The sequence below is a fragment of the Leishmania infantum genome, chromosome 36, assembly GCF_000002875.2.
Source record: "Leishmania infantum JPCM5 genome chromosome 36".
Lineage (NCBI taxonomy): Eukaryota > Euglenozoa > Kinetoplastea > Trypanosomatida > Trypanosomatidae > Leishmania > Leishmania infantum.
Genome location: NC_009420.2, coordinates 1,657,674 through 1,676,995, shown reverse-complemented (window position 1 = coordinate 1,676,995; position 19,322 = coordinate 1,657,674). Strand labels below are relative to the sequence as shown.

The window sequence follows — 19,322 nt, the reverse complement described above, 5'->3', positions numbered from 1 at the left end:
GGCACAGAGGTACGATGTACATGACAGACTTCACTTGTGCAGCACCCCAGGAGACAAAGAACAAGCGAGTGGAAAAGAGAAAAAGGGCCTTCTAACGAAAAAAAAAGCACAAGTATGCACACAGATATATACAGAGAAAGAGTCTGTGTGTGTGTGTGCCCAACAGCAACAAAATACACTACCACTGCTAGGCTTGACGACGCATGGAGTCGTGAAGGACGCCTCCGTCACATCATGCATCGATGGAGGAAGAAGGGTGAGGAGAGGAATGGGGGGCGGAAAAGCGGATGGACGAAACAACAGGCATCGACCAGCACGTTGAATTGTGTCACTGTTATTCTCTCCTACCTTCTCCTCCCGCTAACCAAACACCATCATCAAACTGTACCCCACACACTGCCTCCCTGTGCGAAAGAACCCGCTGGTGTGGAAGAGGCCTGTACCCCTTCTGGACGAATCGAGACGGAGTGCGTGCGGTGGGGAGAGGACAGCAAGGAGAACACAAACGTCAGCGACGGCACACCCCGAAAAAAATAAATAAATAAATAAAGGAATGCCCAGACCGACACACATGCCCGAAAGGTAGCGGCGCCACGGCAAAACAAAGACGGCTGTCGGAGCAAACCAAGAGTGAGGAGACGGCGGCGCAATAAAGCGCCTCACGTCAAGGAACACCAAAAAAGACAACTCACGCAACGGAAGGAAAGCGAAAACGCGCACCGAGTGGAATCGAGCGGGACGAAAAAAAGATGGTGTTCATTGGAAACGCAATCGACGAGGGACGAGCGAGAGCACGTGATTTAAACACACACACACGCACATGTACACATATATATATATACGTTCATATACACCAGGTGGCCCGTGCAAGACCGCGCGCATGTGAGAGAAACGGGCAGAAAGAGAGAATGCAGCAAACATGAGACAGCTTGAGCGGGACAAAGAGAAGAGAGAAAGCCAACGGTGCACCCGTCACGACAGCGGACCCTCAAGAGAGACGCGGTTCACTCAGCATGGGTAGTTCGTCACAGCGCGTCCACAGAAGGCGAACGCCAAAGGGGAAGAGACAACTTCGGCATCAAAGCAAGCACTCTGGCAGGTGCTCTGAGCACTAGAAGCGGTGCACCGCCTCCGCTGACGCCGTCCCTGCATCGAGTCTCCCGTTCACGCTGCTGCCCTTCCTCCTATCCGCCCATGCGCTGCGGCCTGGGGAGTTGCCGCGTGAGTGGGCAGAGGGGCTCGCACCGCGGCTGGAGTAAACGTCGATGTGGTCGTCGGTATGGTCATCGCCGACTTTGCTGCCCTGCTTCCATGGCGCGAGAGCCGCCTCCCGCTCACGGCGCAACGCGTCGGCGCGCTGCCGCACGAGCTCCCACTCTTCGGGGACTAAAGGGAGCGAGGGCACCGGACCGACGTATTCTGTCTCGGGACCAAATCGCTTGATCAGCGTCTGCATCCACTGGGGCAGGGACACCGGCCAGCACCCGGACACCACGTCTCGCTCGTACAAATCGTAGTGGAATGACACCAGGTCCCGCGCGTTGTGCGACCGCAAGTATGCGCTGATGCGCCGCTCATAGTAGTGCACATAGCCCGGCACCACCTTCGACATGTTGTTGTGGCCGCCCAGCCGCAGTGACTCAGGAACGTGCTCAAAGGCCGGCAGTGTTAGCCGCAGCGTGACGTGGCCAACGATGCAGCGTTGGTTAACCGCAGGGGAACAACGGGCATGGTAGGACAGCTTGGCTGGAATAACTGGTGCGACGATCGGCACACGGAGCGTGTCGCCGATCGTGTACAGCGGCCTCGTCAAGAGCGCGCGCAGGGACAGGCGAACGACACCGATTTCGCCTCTATACGGGGCGCTCCACTTGTACGCCACCGACGCGGCGGTCGAAGACCGAGACGTGCTGCCGGCCTGCCGGTTGCTGCCACTCGCATTCGCCAGCCCGACCTGGTGGCGGGGCGGCGTCCGCTCCGAGTCGGCGATGCTGTGCCGGAAAGATTGCCCTGGAGAGCCCACGTAGCTGTGAATGTTGTTCGCGCCTCCGAGGTAGCGCTTGCCGTCCTCTTCGCGATAGCTGCTGTACTGATCCTCAGGGATATTGTGGTAGTGGTTAGAGTGCGATGAGACGGTGGATCCGCCGTTGCGGTGTGGGTGCGACTGCCGCTGCCCTTGCTGCATAATGCGCATCTTCGACGGACGCCTCATGTGCTCCTCCTCCGGCTGCGTGGTGCTCCGGAGTCGGCCGCGGTTCTGGGGGAACCTTATGTAGCTGTGAAGATTGTTCTCGCCGCCCGCGTAGTAGGGGTCCGCCGTGGCATCGGAGTCGGTATCGGCCGCGTCATAGTGATAGGCGCCCTTACTACCCTCACCGAATGCGCCGCCACTAGCAAGGCCCCCAGCCGGGACCAGCACCGCGCCTGATGCGCCCTCGTTGCCGTGAACGCCAATCAGGCGCAACTCGAGGGCTGGCGCCCCCTTGGCATACGCTGCGGATCTCGAAGTGGCACCATTGCGGCCGCTAATGGCGCCGTCAAGCTTTGCGGGGATATCGAGGCGGATCTGGGTGTAGAGCTGTCGCTGATGCAGCGCGTCATTCGCAAACCCCGTCCGCTTGCGCGATTCTTGACGCTCGCTACCGTAGACCGCCTCCACCGCGACCCCGCCCTGCGCCTCTTGCGTCTTGCCCGTCTCTGTCGCAAGATCCACGGATTCGATGTTCACGTAGACAGTGCACAAGATCGGCCTCGTCGACAATTCTGCGCGGAGTTCGTCGTGCGCACTTTTCAACGACGTGCACTGCGCAATCATGGGCTGTACCTTTGGCAACTCGCTCGGCCTCATCTTGGCAATCAGCGACGTCACGTCCTCTGTGACCGCCTCCTGCGCCGATACGCCCTTCCGCCCCGACTCGTCGCCCAGCTTGTACTCTGTGACGGTGGTCTCCGGAAAGGCATTAGACTGCAGCTCCAGACCCAGCATGCCGACAGGCGAGGCGGCAGCGGCGCCGTGGCGTGCCAGTGACGCGCCCGGCAATCGCTGCTGCCGAGCGGCCGCGGTGCCGTTTGAGTTTGGCATGCGATTTCCCTTCAACTTTACAACGTTGTCCCGGCTGTCAGATGTGCATGATGCCGAGCAGCGTCGGCTTTCGCCACCGCTGCCAGACGCCGACGCCTTCGCCGGCTGGAAGAAGGGCACCCACAGCACGTTCTTCTCTCCTCTCACGAGGTTCACCAAGGCTACCTCGGCCTCGCCGAGCACCGCCGTCTTTCGAAGCGTACGGTGCTGAGCGATCTTGAAGGTCATGACAGCCTGCGGGGCATCTTTCAGCCGGACCGTCGCCTCGTTGTTGTCTTCGATATCTATGGTAACCACAGTCGACCCTCTCACATCTCCGGTGCGAAGAATCGGCTCGTTATTGAGGTACACCTTCACGTAGAAATCCACGGCAGGTTTAAATGCCTTGACGCCGAGGATCTTGACAGTCATCGGCGCCACCGCCACGTCGCCGCCGTGCTGCTTTGCCTCATCCTCGACGACGCGCTCGGCCTTACCGGGCGGCGCCGTGTCAAGCATGTACGGCACGCGGTGCAGCTTCTCTGGTGAGCTGCGCTGCATAATGGCCTCCAGTCGCTGCATGTGCACACTAGAGGCGAAACTGGTGTTTTCCGCCGCAGCGACTGCCAACGCGCCAGTGAGTCCGAAGTCCTCTGCCAACAGCTCCACCGTCAGCTCGCCCTGCACGTGGGCAGCGCGCTTCGTCGCCGCGGAGACGAGATGAAGCGTGCGCACGACTAGGCATTGACGAGGAAGGGTGGCGACGCCGAAGCACACCCGGCTCATCTCCCGCTCCCCGTCATCACCCTCCGCGACGATCATAACTTCGACAGCGTCGTGAGCAAGATCGTACACCTGCACTCTAAAGGAGTCTTTAAACGTCACGACGCCGTTGCGGACGGTGGCAAGTCCTGTACGTACGGTCGTCGGCCCGGCAGTAATGCGCGCGTAGCACCGCGGCGGCAGCCCGCCGTCGGCGATTATGTTGCGTGCCTCTCGTACGCTCACCTGAAGCCGCCTCGGCTTCTGTTCGGGACCGACGGTGCGAGCCCACTTCTGCATATACACCTCTTCGTTGTCAATGCTGCCCACAATGGCGTCAAGGCGGTGCAGATCGTCACGAAGATAACACCACAAGTGCGCCAGCACGCGTTCGCGCAGCCGAGCCTCCTGCTTGGCGGACATTTGGTATGGACTGCTGTACTTCTCGGTCTGAAGTGTGAGCGTCACCTGTCCCCCGTTCGAGGCATCGCCAGTTTCGGCAGCGCGCACGAGCATCAGCGTCACTTCCTTCGCCTTCCCGGCCTGCACGTTCGTCAGCCCAGCGACGGCCTCCCCAAGCTTGCGGCCGTTGCCGAGCACGGTCACGCTCAGAGCGTCCACCGCCGGATTAGCGAGGGCAAGGTTGAATTCCTGATTGACGGTGGCGCAGCGGCGGTACGGCACCGTCTTGGACCGCCGCTCCACGCGGCCGTCCCCGACCACCACGTAGATATCGGAGGCCCGAGTCGGACCCCCAGCTTCGTCCGTCAAGCCTTCGACGCGCTGCACCGTCACGCGCACCGGCACGGGTTCGACTGTGCGGGCCCGGTAGGACGCGCGTAACTGAGACAGCGCCTCGGGGCCTTTGTTCACATACGCAGACGTCATCCAGTCCAGTCGGTGCAGCTCCTGCGGAGCGTACCGGGTCAGTGTGTCGTGGATGGCAGCAGAGCACGCCGCCTCCTCCTCCTCTGTCGCCACATCGTCGTAGCCGAAGTCGGCAGAGTAGATGCTCACCAGCACCTCGCCCTGTTCGTACGCCTGCGAGGTTCCAGGGTGTCGCACCAGCGGCACCCACACCTTCCGCTCCACCTGCCACGCTAAGTTGTGCAGCGCCAGCACGCACTCTGCCACCTTCTTGTCCCGTCGCATGCGGCTCCCGCGCGAGGTGTTCACTGAGCTGGCCGCCACCAGCGTGCACACCAGCGCGTCGTGCTCCGGGTCGGCCGACGAGAACATGAACTCGTCGTAGAAGACGGGGTTGTAGCTGCCCTTGTCTGCAATGTCAGAGTGGCCGCGTTCCTCCACGGTGTGCACGGCAAAGTAGACCGCAGGTGGAGGACGGCATGACGCCTTCAGATCGGCAAAAACGCCTCGACACTCGTGCAGACGAATCCGAAAGTGGTACGGCTCCGCTGCAGCGGCTGCGGCAGCAGAGTTCGTCTCCGTCTCTTCCACATCGACGTTGTCATGCGCGTGCACGTCTGCAGGGAAGCTTCGACGGCCGTGGCGGCCACCGCGCCACGCTGGAGGAGCCTCCGTATGCCCTACACCGTGATCATACGCGTAGCGCCCACCACTTCGGCGACGGCGTGTCGGCGTTTTGTAGTCCTCCAGCGTCGAAATATCGGCCGGGGCCTTCACTATGCGGGAGGAGCGTGATGGATGAGCACCAGCGGCGTGCCTGCGCGTCGCAAAGTTCGACGTCGCGTTGTCGCTGCAGGTGGGGCGGCCGCGATTGGCTGCGCTGCCGTAGCGGCTGCCAGGGTCAACGGCGAGAGCACCGAACTGCGGCCTCCGCCGTGCATTGTCGCCCGTCATTTCGGGGGCGCTCTGATTCGTCCGTGGAGCGCGGTCATTGCCGTAATACGCCAATCGAGGGTATTCCTGCCGAGCAGCTCCACTGCAACTTTGTGTGCGTCTATCACTGCCTTTCAGCACGTGTTCCTGGTGCGGCGGCGAGCGCTCTACAGCCGCGTGTACATGATTCGCTGTAACGATATAGGTTGTCACCTCCTCCCTGGTTTCGACCGCCTCGTAGCAGGGCTTGCCCTTTTCCTGCCTAGTGCGGCGCATGGAGCGCGTGGGGGATCTTGAAGCCAGATCTGCTGCAGCAGTTCCAGTTCGCCGCGACTGTGACGATGTGCTGCAGCGAGTGCTTGGCATCTGATCAAAGAAGGACGTGGCAGGAGCGAATACAGGTAAAAAGAAAGTGTGTCCTCAGTCTCAAATCGGGGTCCGTTCTTCTGTGCGGAGTTGTGTCTTCTTTGAGAGGGAGAGTGGGGAGGGAAATCGCAAATGCGGCTGACGATGAGAGAGGCGAGGGTGAACGACAAAGAAGACATGAAAGAAAATATATTTGAACAACAAAAACAAAAGAAGGATGATAATGGCGCGAGAGTGTGTCGTGTCCACCTACAAAACGGTGCGTGCGGATCGGGGGGTGTGCGCGTAGACTTGTTTGGGTGTGTATGTACAGGCAGAGCGGAAGTGCTACAGAGAAAAGCTGAGCGAAAATGAGAGGACTGAAACGGTTAAAGACACACACACACACAGAAAACAAAAAGCAAGGCGGCGAGGGAAAAGCCGAGCATAAACAAAGATAAAATAATAATAATATTACAATCCAACAATGAAAACAAATGGGTGAGAGGGAGGTGATAGTCTGAGGTCCTTGTATGTATGCATCAAAAGGAAAAAGGCGACTGATAAAGGGCAAACACCTAAGAATGTCACGCACTCTTGAAGGAACAAGATGCGACGAAAACGCAGCAAACGAAAAAATAAAAACAGCGACGAAAAAAGAAGAGGAGGTGAAGCAAGAGCAGCGATGGTGCAGCAACTGCAACTGCGGATGTCGATCCCAGGACGCCTTTCTTTCGCGCGTTCGTTTATTGTTTCCGGTCACGGTTTGACGTGTCTGCCCCGCTCCGAGATGAGGTTCTTCTCTCTACCTTAGTGGAAGGCTGTGTTTCAGGTGAAATTTCTGCTCTAATGCCGACGTGCATCATCACGGCGCGCGCGTTTTCAGGGGATGCGATGAGCGCACGTGAAAGAGGCGGAGAGAGTAGGACGAATATTATGAGCGACGCAAAGAGAAGAACAGAGTGATGAACGCGTTGTTGTACGTAGCCATGGTGTTACATGCATGTGAGCATGTGTAGGTTCAAGTGTGCGGGTGTGCGTGCGTTCGTCGTTTTTTTTTGTCATGTTTATGTACATGGTTCACGCACACGCGAAATAACATGGTAAGGATTGTACACAATTCAGAGCAACGCGCGACGACACATTATCGTCGGGCGCATCCCAGAAGAGAAAGATGGAATGAGAAGGAGAAAAGCGTAGTTAGAGGTGAGACTTGAGGAGATGCATTTTCTCGCGGGGGTAGGGGTAGAGCGCGTTCAGTAGCCACATGGCCAGAAACAGAGAAAGGGAAAAGACAGCAGCTATGCGCGTGGAAAGGCGCGCAGACCCCATCTTCTGCGCCACCGCACACATCGAGCAAAGACATGGTGGGTGCTCAAATGCGTGTGGCAACGGTCCCCCTTCCCTCTCCTCTGTGCTCAGTCACGTGGCTCTCTATTCGCAGTCGTCTTTTCGTTTTCTTGGATGAATATGAGTCGGGTAGCACGCCACTACTATGCACAAGGCCGGCACAATGGATCACTTGCACTTGGGTGACGGCCACGGCGGGCGCTCACATTCTTTGACACGTGGAAGCAGGCATGGTTGCAGGCAGGCAGGCCGTTGGCTGGGTAGAAATATCAACGACGGCCGCCGGCAGAATAATCGACACGAGTAGGAAAACATAAGCAAAGTCATAAACGTCTGAGTCTTCGGACGCGAAAGCACTCAAGGCAACAAAAGGAGAAGCAGCAGGCGAATACAAGAAAGACACGCACACACGCACGCAGCAAAAATAAAGCACAGAGAACCTCTCAACGCCTACGCGCAAACGCACATGAGTGCACACGACAAAATGTCCAGAAGAGCTTTGGGTGCGCGTGTATGTATTTGTACCCATGCCTCCGTGGTGTTCACAACCGCTAGCAGAAGATGTTTAATCGGTCCGTTTTTCTCCATCCAAGAGCTCCAGTACACTCTAACCTACGGCTCGCCACAGGCTCCATTAGCGTAGTGCGAAGAAACCCTAGGCACCCGTTGCAGTAATGCGCCGACCCCGTCATCTCAGCACGGCCTCTGCCCCCACCTCCACGCTTCCCCCTCCCTTTCGAGGGCCGTGGCCTGGTGTGTCCCCTTTGGGGCGGCTCAGCCTCTCCCTGCACCACCAGCAGGGCAGTGTGAGGGCCGCGTGGGATACGCTCGAGCCACGCTGACGCCCTGCCTACCGTATGGATGGCACAGGCGTGTGCACAGTCGCAGGCCGCTCTCATGCCACGCCGTCCAGGGCCTGGCCGCCGGCATCCATAGCGATACATAGCTCTGATCACCCCCTGCGTTGCGGGCACGTGACCCTGTTGCCCGCCAGAAGCGGCTCGGCACTTGGCAGAGGGCTATATAACGGGGGATCCGGCTTGGCTTCCCTCCACGCAGTATTGCGGGGTCGCTGGATTATGAGCTACCACGCGCTGAGAGGTGTGCCCACACCCCTCTCGTCATCAGGGCTTTGACGGAAGCGACGGGGGAAAAGGCGAAGCGGTCCTCTTCGAGGCGAACAGCAAGAGAAAGAGGGAAGTCGAGGAGTGACCCTGCAAAAGAGGAGCTGGCAATGTCGCCGAAGGGCAGGCAATGCCTCGACAGGAGAAGCAAGTCACCGGCGTGCCGATTGATTGCGGAGAAAGAGGACTCTGGCGGGCGACGGGCAAGCAAAGACGAAAGAAGAGCCCGGAGAGGCTGAGTGAGCGCAGGAGTGATCACCAAAGAGGCCACAGCAGAAACACACACACACACATAAAAGAAAAAAAAACAGAACAGCAGCGACAGCACCAAAAGGGCGAAACGCCAGGCGGGTGTTCCTCCACGCTCACACCACCAAAAGGGTGGCAGCATGGGCGAAAGGAGGAATCAGGCACGCCGAATAACAACGCCGAGACAACGTAAAGCACCACCCACCCCCCGCCTACTCTCTCCGTCCTTGTGCGCAGCTCTGAGAATACACAACGTTCATCAGAGAGAGGTAAGAAGCAAAGGAGGAAGAAGATGAAAAGAAGATCGCAAAGAAAAGGTTCAGGCAGTATCGTTGAGGCACACATGCGGACACACACATACATAGATGCGCACGAAAACATGCATACACCAACGCATGCAGACATAAAGCAGTCATGTGTAGCGCGACATCGGCACCGCAGCAACGACTCAAAGGAGGCATGGGAAGAACGCCCAAGAACAACTGTGCGGCCAAGGGCAGGGATAGAGAGAGAGAGAGACATGCACTGCTTCGCCATCAGCGCTTTGTGCCCATACAACGTCACAAGAAAGGCTCGCAGGCCGAGTACGTCCCTTATCTCCCGTATCCCCTCCCACCGCACCACACCACTCCACTGCTGTCATCCTTCGACATTTGGGTACCCTTCTCATCTTGCCGGCTGCCGCTCAGCGTTGGGCATTAGCTCATATGGGCCTGACTCCTTATTTTCGCTCTTTTCCATTGCCGCTATCCTGCTCTGTTGCGCGCCATCGCGACTCTTCAGCGCAGGGGGCGGCTCGAAACTGTCCAGTTCCGGTCCCCAGCGGACAACCAGCTCGGACAAGCAAGCTGGTAGGCCGGTCTCCCAGCATTTGCAGGAAACGTACGACTCGTACAGGCGTGAGTGGATGTCCACCAGCGAGTTGGCGTCGTAGTGGCTCAGCAGGCGACAAATGCGATCTGTGTAGTAGCGGACGTAGGCGCGGTCAAAGCCCTCCACAACGCTCGAGGCGAACCTCACGGAAGCGCCATAGCTCTCGAACGCAGGCGGCATGAGACTGAACGTGACGGTGCCGGCCAGGCTTGCATGCACGCGATTCGCAGCGTGGCTCACCGATACAAGCGGCACCTGCACCTTTTCAGACATGTCAAAGACGGCAGGCGTGAGCAAGGCTCGCAGCGACACCACAGTGCGACCAACTTCCTCCGATTTTGCCTTGGAGGCGCGGTCGCAGACGCACAGCGTCAAGATGGCGGCAGGTCCAGTGGCGCTGATGTCGATGCGCAGCAGCGGGAAGTCTAGGTTGGAGATGCCCTCCTTGGACATACCGTATGGGTAAACCTGCGACGAACCAAGCTGCCGCCGCACCGCTTCAGAGGTGAAGTGCCCGACAGACGCCGTCACAACGCACGAGTGCCGCACCGTCACGGAGTGCAGGTCGACGGAATGGATCGCCACGTACACCGTCGCCACCACGCTGGGCGCGAGCTGCAGCCTCAACGCGCGATGCAGTCGACGGATGTCCGGGGCATGACACAAGATGAGATCCAACCGCCGCAAATCCTTCGGCATGTAGGTGGACACCAGCGACGCAACGTCGTCCATGAGCGGTTCAAAGACGGCAGGAGAGAGGTGCTGCCACTGCAGCGCCGGCAGATGGATCGGCGGCAGTGTTATGCTGAGACGACAGATGCCCAAGTACTGCGAGTTCACGTCGTAGAGACGCAGGCGCTTCTCTACGGTCTTTCCGGCGGGGCAGCGCAAGACACAGAAATCGGCGTGGCAGAGGGCCTCGGAGCCGAGTAGCTTTCGAAATCCGAGCTTCAGCGTGTACTGCTTGTCGTAGTCAGCGGCCACGTTGTCAATCGTGAAGGTGGCCGTGCTCGCCTCCAAGGCAACCAGTTGCTCAGCGGGGATAGGCTTCGTCTTGAACAGCGTCTTGTCGTGTTCCGAAACGCGAATGTAAATTTGGGCATCGCGCATGTTCAGCCCAGCAAACCCGACGATGGTGACGGAGGCCGAGGTGCTACCGCGGACCGTGGGCGGCACCGTCCCGCCTTGCTCCCCGAGGCTGTCACTGAGGAAGGTGGAGATCATGCGCGATGCGCTCGGCGGCGGCGTCTTGCGCTCGGTGACTAGCGGCTCCTTCAAAGCGTCGTGGTCGCTCGGTGCGCTGCTGCGCGGACCCGAAACTGTGTTGGCAGCCCCCATTCGAGTCGGCGAGGAGAAGAGGCACATCGTCTGCGCCAAGGCCGAGTGCCCATCGAGGCCGTACGCTAGCGTCGATTGCGTCCGTAAGTGCATCCCGCCATCGCGGCCAAAGTCGACTGGGAAGGAGGAAACCTTCAGGATGCCGGAAACACCCGCCGCCTTTGTGCCAGCGTTACTGACAAGCGCCAGCTCCATACTGTTCTCCTCCGCTCGCCGCAACGCACGCAGCTCCAGCTGCGTGCGGCCAAGCTCCACCTGCTTCGATGGGTAATATCGCATCAGAATCAGCTCCACCTTTTCCTGCTGCGGGAGGCCGATGATAAGGTCAAAGCTCTCGCCGAATACGCACTCGCTATGGCCCTCCACAATCGAGCTCTGAAACTCCTGCAGCCCGGCGCGGACAATGCAGAAGACGTGCAGCGGTGTGTTGTCATTCTTGAAAACAAGGTTGCGGCAGCGGTCCACCCTGAAGCGAAGGCGGTAATTGCCGGGTTCTGGGCCGTACTTCTCTACCATACGGCTCAGGTATGCCGCCACATTCAGAGTTGTTGCGTACTTGACGTCCACCATCGCCAGCTCCGTCGGGATGTAGTAGTAGAAAAACCGGGTCAGGCGCGAGTGCAGCGCCAGCTCCTCCTCTGTCGGGGCCGGGGCGGAGCTGCCGTAGTTGCTGCAAAAGACGGAGATGCGGATGAACCCCACCGCCTCGGCATGCGAGGAGCGTGAATCCATTACCAGCATCAGCGTGCGCTCCTTCGCCACGCCGCGGTGGAGATCCGCCAAGGATACGTAGCACTCGCCGGCACCCGTTTTACCATTCAGCACGACGCTCAGCCGCACTAGCGTCGTCATCGGCTCGGGAACGGTGAAGCGCAGCGAGTCTTGACCCTCCGGCACGACAAAGCTGCCCTGAGCACCGGTGATCGGCCTTGTCTTGGCTCGCGTTTGGCCATCCACCTTCGCCTTCACGACGCAGCTACCCTCGGCGAGAAAGCCACCGCAGTAGAGGTTTGACACGCCGAGCACCGTCACCTCCAAGTCGGCGACGCGCGTGCCCGTGTCGTCGGCACCGGCGTCGTTACCGCTATCGCGGAACCAGCCACCGAGCAGGATGCTCTCAAGCTGCGAGAACTCTCCGACGTACCACTCCAAGCGGTGGAGCTGCCGCCGCGCGTGCAGGGTGAGGTACTCGCGGATCTGCTCCCGTAGCCGGTTCTCGGCTTCCACGGAAGGTAGATAGTTTATGCCGAAGTTGATAGCACCGAGCGAGAGGTACACGAAGCCGCACTCCATCGCGGCTGGCTCAAAAGGATGGATGACAAGCGACGTCCACCGTGTGCGCATCGTGCCGCGCTGCACGTTGCGCATCGACAGCGTGCAGTGGCCCAGCTTCCTCAACCCGTAAGGCGTGTCAGTGAGAACGGTGACGGTGAGATAGTCGATTTGGGGGTCTTCAACGGTGAACAGAAAGGTTTCGTTGAACCGCGGCTCTGTGGTGCAGAATTGCACCCGCGACCGGTGGGACTCGGAAATGGTAGAGAGTAGCACGTACGGGTTCGGCATGTTGTGTCCAGGCTTAAAGAGGTTTGTGCAGCTTAGTAGGCGCACGCTTAGTTGCATGCGCGCCGCCTTGCCACTCTCCGCCCCACCCTCGCCGTTGACGGAGGAGCAGGGCCCAGTCAGCGTATCCCTTTCGTGGGTCGGCGGTCGGTACGTCATTTCCAGCGAGGCGGGCAGGTCCGCATCCGTCTCGGAATACCCCGCGGAATGCAGCTCACTGACCTCGGCGGTGCAGAACTCCTCGACAGTGCTGATGCCGAGATCCATCAGGTTCATGGTCGGCAGGCGACTGGTAACGGAGCGGCCAGACTTGAAGAGGCTCGCGTCCTGCCCTGCCATGATGAGTGTCGTGCTTTCGCTCATGCTTTGCTCGAAGCGGTCTGACTCATCGCCGGCACTGTTACCCATGCTAAGCGTCCGCGTTGAGTACGCCATGAGGGGGGTCTGCAGGAGGTACCTCTTGAAGGTGTTCCACCGATGTGCAAACCCAGAGCTGGCGTTCGCGCTGGTGCTCCAGGTGGAGTTCAGGAAGTCGGCTCCGCTGGTCCCTGATGGCGCTAAACTCGTGAGTCGGCTCTCGCTTCTTCCCTTCGCCAAGCTAGGCCTACGTGCACTACGCTCACGGTGCTGCTCCTTGATGAGGCGAGCCCGGGTGCGGTCCACCAGGTTTAGGTCGACCACGGTGTACTTGAACCCGATCGTGCCCACCTCCCGCACCTTGCCGCTCTTCTTCTCGGAGAGGAGCGGCAGCCAATCGTTGTACTGCCTCGACGGCTGCACGTTGGCCAGCGGGATCACCGCACGGCCAACCTCCTCGTCCCTGCCGATGTCAGCCTGATCCATCACCACGAGAGTGATCGCCATACCCTCCGGCCGATCGTAATAGAACTCGCAGAACTCGAAGTAGTCAGGCTCCTCGTTCGCCCTCGCCGTCTTTGTCTGATAGGCATCGATGCCGACACGCACCACCACGTAAGGGTTGATGCCGCCAAAGCCAGAGCGCAGTTGACGGCATCCGACGACGGTGAAGTAGAGAGCATAGGTGGGGTCCTCGTCGCCGTACTCGACAGCCAGCTGCGCCATGAAGGATTCTATGTCGAATACCGTTGCGACCGCCAGGTTCACACGGTGCAGGCTCTCAGGGATGCGGCGGTACACGTAGCGGCGCAGTCGCCCGGTGAAGGCGTCCTCCAGCTTCATGTCCACCTCGTAGTTGTGCCCCACCTCGTCGCTGTAGAGGCTCACGCGCACGATGCCGCTGAAATACGCATCTCGCGTCCCAGCTGCGCCAACCAGGTACAGGTCGCGCTTGTTCATGACACTGCGCTGCGTATTCAGGCAGCTGAAGTCGACGCGGCCGTATACGAGGTTATCGTCTCGCGCATTCACCACCTCAATCCGAATCAGGTCGGTCTCTCGCACGACGTCAAAGACGTAATTCTCGCGAACATTGGTAGGCGCGAACTGGCGCACCGCAAACGTCTTGGTGCGCACGCCGCAGGAGCCCATCGTGAGAAGGACGCGAACGTCCTGGCCGCTGAGATCCCTGTCGGCTGTCTCGCGCAGTGAGATGAGGGACTCCACGGCGACCAGCATGCGTACCGTGCCCGGCTCACGGCCGTACTGGATTACCAGATCCTTCATGTAGGTGTCGTGATCACGTAGGCGGGCCCGCGCCAGCACATCCACCATGGGCAGCTGGAGGGGGTCGTACCGCTTAAAGAAGCGGCCGAGTCGGTCGTAGAAATCGTCGACGCTCTCCGCCATGTCAGGCGGAGTGAGGCTGAAGTTGACGGGGCGCACGAGGAGATGCACCACGCCGTTCACCGCCACTCGCGTCACGCTCTCCGCCATACACAGAAACATGTTTCGGCGCGAGACGTACCCGTTCGAGAGAGGCGCCGCACTGACGTTGCAGCGGCCAATCTCGTACGTCTTGGACCCGCTGCGGCCCATCAATATGACCGTGACGTAGAAGCGATGTGGATTCACAACGTCCATGGCAACGGTGTTCGCCTCCGACCAAACGACGGTGTTCTGCAGCGTGACCATGTTCGTCTCAAACTCTTCCGACTCGCTGCGGAAGATGACGAAGACATCGTCGGACCCGATAAGCGACTGATTCCAGGTCTCCTTGTTGATGTTTGTGCAACCTTCAACCCGTAGCACGACGCGGAAGTCGCCCGGCTCGCTCGCGTGGTACTCAGCGCAAAGTCGGTTCATCATTCCCTCGAAGGTTTCTCGCTCATCAGGGAGGTCTGCCGTCAGCTCTGCTCGGCCACCGAGGCACACGCTGCGCGTTCGGAGAGCGGCGACAAAGGGGGGTGAACCGTTGCTGCTGGGCGGGCTCCTCTTGTGGTCGAGCTGCAGGACGCGGTTCGGACAGTTATTCGACGGATTCCACATCAGTGAGTCAACTTGGTCGTGCGAGCTCATTAGCAGGGTTGATGCGCCACCGGTTGGCGATGTGACGCTGTCGGCACCGGGGCGCAGCGGTGTGGTGGTGCCCGAAGTCGCTGATGTGGCGCTCGATCGGTCCTGTTTATGAATCCGCGACGCTGGCGCACTGCTGGCCGCCAGCGCCACGGTACCTGTGCCGTTGCTGTTACTGTAGCGGCGCCTGCTGTTGTTGTGTGGGCCCACCTCCGTGGTGTCGCGCACGTGCGCCATCATCACATCCAGCATGGCCACCTTCGGCGGATCGTAGCACATCAGAAAGCGACGCAAACGTCGCACATACGCGGTCTCGAGTGGCTCGTTGAGGCTCAACTCCGAAGGGGGCTCGCCGAGAGAGTCGGACTCGAGAGAGATTGTAATCGTACCGGCGATTCCTGTCGGAAGGGCCTGCTGCAGAAACGAGGGACCAACGTCGCTCGCCATCGTCGCTGGGGACGCGCCGGCCGCGATCGCGTTCGCGGCGACGCTGGCAGCAGTCGCACATCCGTTGCTCCCTGCCGTGGCCGTGGCAGACGAGGGTGGAAGTGGGGTGGCGAGGTAGTACTTGCGGCGCTTCCGTTCGTGGTGCACCAAACGCTCAATCGAGATGTAACACCGCCCTAGCAACACCGGCAACCGCGCCTTGAACGATGACGATGTACCGCTGCTGATGCCGCTGGAGCCACCACCACCTGTGGGGCCGGCCGTGGAGGCGCCGACGCCTTCGCCTTCGTCCATCCTGACGCCGTTGAGTTCCCGCACCAAGCCCCTCTTTGCTGCCAAGACGCCGATGCCGGGCAACACCAAGCCGGACGGCTCCTGGACATCGTGGACGGACACCTCAATCACGGCTAGCCGGTGCGTGTTGCCCACAACGAAGGAGTCACGAAACTCTGGGTCAAACGTGTTCTTCTTGATATTTGTCTGGAACCGATAAGTGCCGTCCACAACAATGGTGACACGCGGATTGACGGCGCAGTTACCGCTGCTCACCGGACGGTAGAGTTCGCATTTATGAACCTTGACGGTTAGCTTGCCCATGGCTGAGTCCAGCTGAGCTGACCGCCGCAACGAAAATCTGCCCGAGCAAGAGTATGGTAATGATGACCAGCTCTCTCTCCCTTGCTGGTTTGCCTTTTTGATATTCTGCTTCGTGGTGCAGCAAAATATCACTATATGTGTCGTGTGTGTGTGTGTGTGTGTGTGTGTCGATGTAGGCGTGTGCCCTGTGGAGTGAAGGTGCGCGCGCTCCGTAACAGCACAAGTCTTGAGATGATGTGCGAGCAGCACGCCAAAGAAAGAGAAACGAAGAAGAGCGTCACGGCCGTTAAACAGAGAAGGGGAAGGGAGGGGATGGGGCAAGGAAGAGTGCGACGAGAAGGCCACACAAAAAGGCTCGCGCTGGCCTCGCAAAAATACCGTGAATCAAAGGCACAGAAAAGAAAAAAGAGAGGCAGCGGCGACCACAGACATACAGCGAGAGAGAGGCAGATGAACTAGTGGAGCGCATGAGAAAGAGTGGCCAAACTGTCATCAAGGAGTGGAACGCTAACGACTGAAGAGGGAGAGGGAGACGCAGACGCGCCACGTTCGTGAGTGCGAGACGGTGCGCTCTTCGACAAGCTCTGCGGAATTACAGAGCTTTTATTGGTTACGTGTATGTGTGTTGTACATGAAGAAGTAACGTCCGGGCGCAAGTGAATCCCGCGGCGAGGCCTCAGGGGCGGTGGGCAACGAAGAAGCTGAAAAAAAGGGAAGCAACGAAAAGAGTAATGGTGGCGGCTCCGTTCACTTTTAAAAAGTTTCACAGGCGTTTGTGTGGAAGCACGCTTCGCTTACTGTGTGGGTGATGGGTAATGTTTGCTGGTGCGTGTGCGCACCTTCATAGGACGATGTGTAACCTGCCGTGGCACGAAAGGGCTGGTGTTCGTTTTCTTTTCCCGTTTTTTTTTGTGTATATGTGTTTCCATACGTGTCGAGAGGCAATGCGAGTGCGTCAGCAAATCAGCACAGAGCACGCATCGACATCAGCAGAACTATAAAGAGAGAAAGAGAAGGGCAAAGTCGAGCAAGCAGAAAAAAGAGGCACGAATAAAGGGAGTGGTTGCAGGTTGTCATGGTGTACTGCACATGCGGAACAGAGTGAGGAAAAGGAGCCCCAACTTCGCTGTGTGACAGCAACTGCGCACGCCGTATCACGGTGCAGCACGGTGGCCCTGGTGCAGTAAAAAAAAAAGAACCAGCGTCACAACGGCAGGATGCTCAGAAGTGAGAAGAGGGCGAGGGATGAGTAGTGTCATTGATCGTTACCAGGCACAATGTAGATGCGTCCAGTGTTGTTTGGCGTTTCTTCGTTTTCTTTACGTCGACTGCTTAGACGTAGTACCGCGTCATGGAGACATTCGCAAAAGAAAAGGAGAACGGTAAGAGATGGGCCGGCGTAAGAACAAGCGAGTTTGCTCGATGCGCACGGTGAAGCTGTGAGAAGATAGGAGTGATGAGCAAGCCGTCTCCGCTCCCGATTCCGTTCCCTGCATTCGTGCATGCACGCACGCACCCCACACACGTGCGCACTTTACTATTCAAGCCACTCAGCCCCCATCCTCTTTTTGTGCGACTTGGAACAACTCAGGCAAAGGAATTAGCGTAGTAGCGCAGAGTCTCCATCTCAGAGACCAGCACGTCTTGCACGAGCTGGCGGCGCACCACATCGCGGGAGGAGTCACCAAAGACACCGCACGCTACATCGTGCTGCAACTGCGCCGCAACAATCCGGATGTGCAAAAAGTCCCGCACCGCAGCGGACATCTGAGCGGACTCCGGTGGCTCCCAGTCGGCGGTGACGCGGTGATAGACATCGTCGTACACGCTCTTGGAGGCGGTGAGGAGATACACTGTGGCAGCCAGCACGCGGCGGTTTTCAGCAATCTCCCCCTCGTGCGCCGCCGGCGTACTCCAGCGAAAGGTGGATGCCGGCTCAGCAGCCTCCTCCGCCTCCCACGTCGCGTATGGCCGCACAAGGTAAAGCCCCTCGTCGTACAAGATACCCAGGCGCTGCAGCCGCTCGACTCGCCGCTCCATCTCCTTACGACGCGCCTCGACATCCGCCGCAGAGTCGCCGCCAAAAAAAGCCGGTTTCCATGCCATTGCCCCTGCTCCCACCGCCAATGCAGCGCCATCGGTGCAACGCTGCAGGTACGCGGTAATCGCCGACGAGCCCACGGCGCACCCAGGAGTCTCCCTCGCGGCCTTCCAGTATTGCAGTAACGTCGCCACCGTAGCAAGCGACGCGGCCGAGCAACGCACTAGGTCGTTTCGCAGCACCGCTTTGGTCACAAACTGAAACTCGACGGCAAAACGTGCAGCGCCGATGCGGCCGTAGCAGCCGTACACCTGCTCGCCCTTCTGCACCGCGCGAGTGGTGACGACGGTAAAGGCGGTGGCGTGTTTGCGGCCACCGCCGCGGACTTCGAAGGCGGTGTTGGCGGCAAAGGAATGGTTTAAGATGTCGAGGCCGGGCAGAAGGTAGGGGCCTTCTCGCCCCGGAAGATCCTCGCGGTGAAAGTTGCGGGAGAACACCTGCGAGAGCGCCTCGGAAAAGAGGCCGAAGGAGGCTTTGTCGGCGGGCCATACGTCCGGTAAGGCCGCCATGATAGCCTGAGCAGTAGCCCACCGCTGCATCACACGCAGCTCGCCGAGTGCCTGCGCCACGCCAGTGACACCAGCCAACCCCAACGTTGCCGAGGCAACGACGGTGGTGTCCTCGACTGTGCGAGGTGCCTCCAAATTAGCACCCGTCCAACCCCCCATCACACTCTCCGTGCCTAGCACAGCCGCTTGAGCGGAGGATAGGTCGAAGAAGTGATGCGCCATGCGTGGGCAGACCTCCAGCCACGGCCGCCACGGCGAGTTTTCTCGGCCTAGCTCCGCCATGAGCACCAGGGCATCAAAAAGCGCTGCGTCCTCCATGGCAGTCGGACTCGCGTGCAGGGCGGCCACACAGGGCGAGGTGGGCACTTCCTTCATGTATGGGGATACCCCGGAGGTCTCGGGACAGCTAATCACCACCGTGCCGGCGTGAAGCGGGCGGGCGGCAAACACGCCCATGCCCATCGTCTTGGTTGGGACCAGAAACGCTACATCCGGATGAAGAAAGATGTTGTGCTTCTTGGCATACTTGGCGAACGCTTGTGGCGACGGGTTCATGCCGAGGAAGAAGCTGGAGCCGACTGCGGACGACTCGGCCGTCGCAGACATTCTCGGCGTTGGCGTGCGGCTGAAAACGAGGCGAGAGAGGGAGATTAGATTGATGAATGATGTGGATAAGCGCACCCCTTCGCTCGGAAAAGCACTGGTGTACGCCCCCACCCCCACCCTCCTATGGAGAGAGGATGGGCGGTGGCTCACGGTGGTGCTGCACGTGA

At 59.4% G+C, this 19,322-nt stretch overlaps 3 protein-coding genes across 3 annotated transcripts; all 3 read right to left on the bottom strand.

Annotated features, from left to right (window-relative positions):
* Positions 1-1,111: 1,111 nt before the first annotated feature.
* LINJ_36_4540 (conserved hypothetical protein) lies at positions 1,112-5,989 on the bottom strand (the record flags this gene model as incomplete). The annotated part of the gene is made up of 1 exon (XM_001469973.1): positions 1,112-5,989. One exon carries the CDS (start codon positions 5,987-5,989, stop codon positions 1,112-1,114), a length of 4,878 nt encoding a protein of 1,625 aa, XP_001470010.1.
* A 3,368-nt stretch (positions 5,990-9,357) lies between these two features.
* On the bottom strand, positions 9,358-15,939 carry LINJ_36_4530 (conserved hypothetical protein; the record flags this gene model as incomplete). Its single annotated transcript, XM_001469974.1, has 1 exon — positions 9,358-15,939. The coding sequence occupies one exon, from the start codon at positions 15,937-15,939 to the stop codon at positions 9,358-9,360; it is 6,582 nt and encodes a 2,193-aa protein (XP_001470011.1).
* A 1,587-nt stretch (positions 15,940-17,526) lies between these two features.
* On the bottom strand, positions 17,527-19,155 carry LINJ_36_4520 (conserved hypothetical protein; the record flags this gene model as incomplete). The annotated part of the gene is made up of 1 exon (XM_001469975.1): positions 17,527-19,155. The coding sequence occupies one exon, from the start codon at positions 19,153-19,155 to the stop codon at positions 17,527-17,529; it is 1,629 nt and encodes a 542-aa protein (XP_001470012.1).
* Positions 19,156-19,322: the final 167 nt, after the last annotated feature.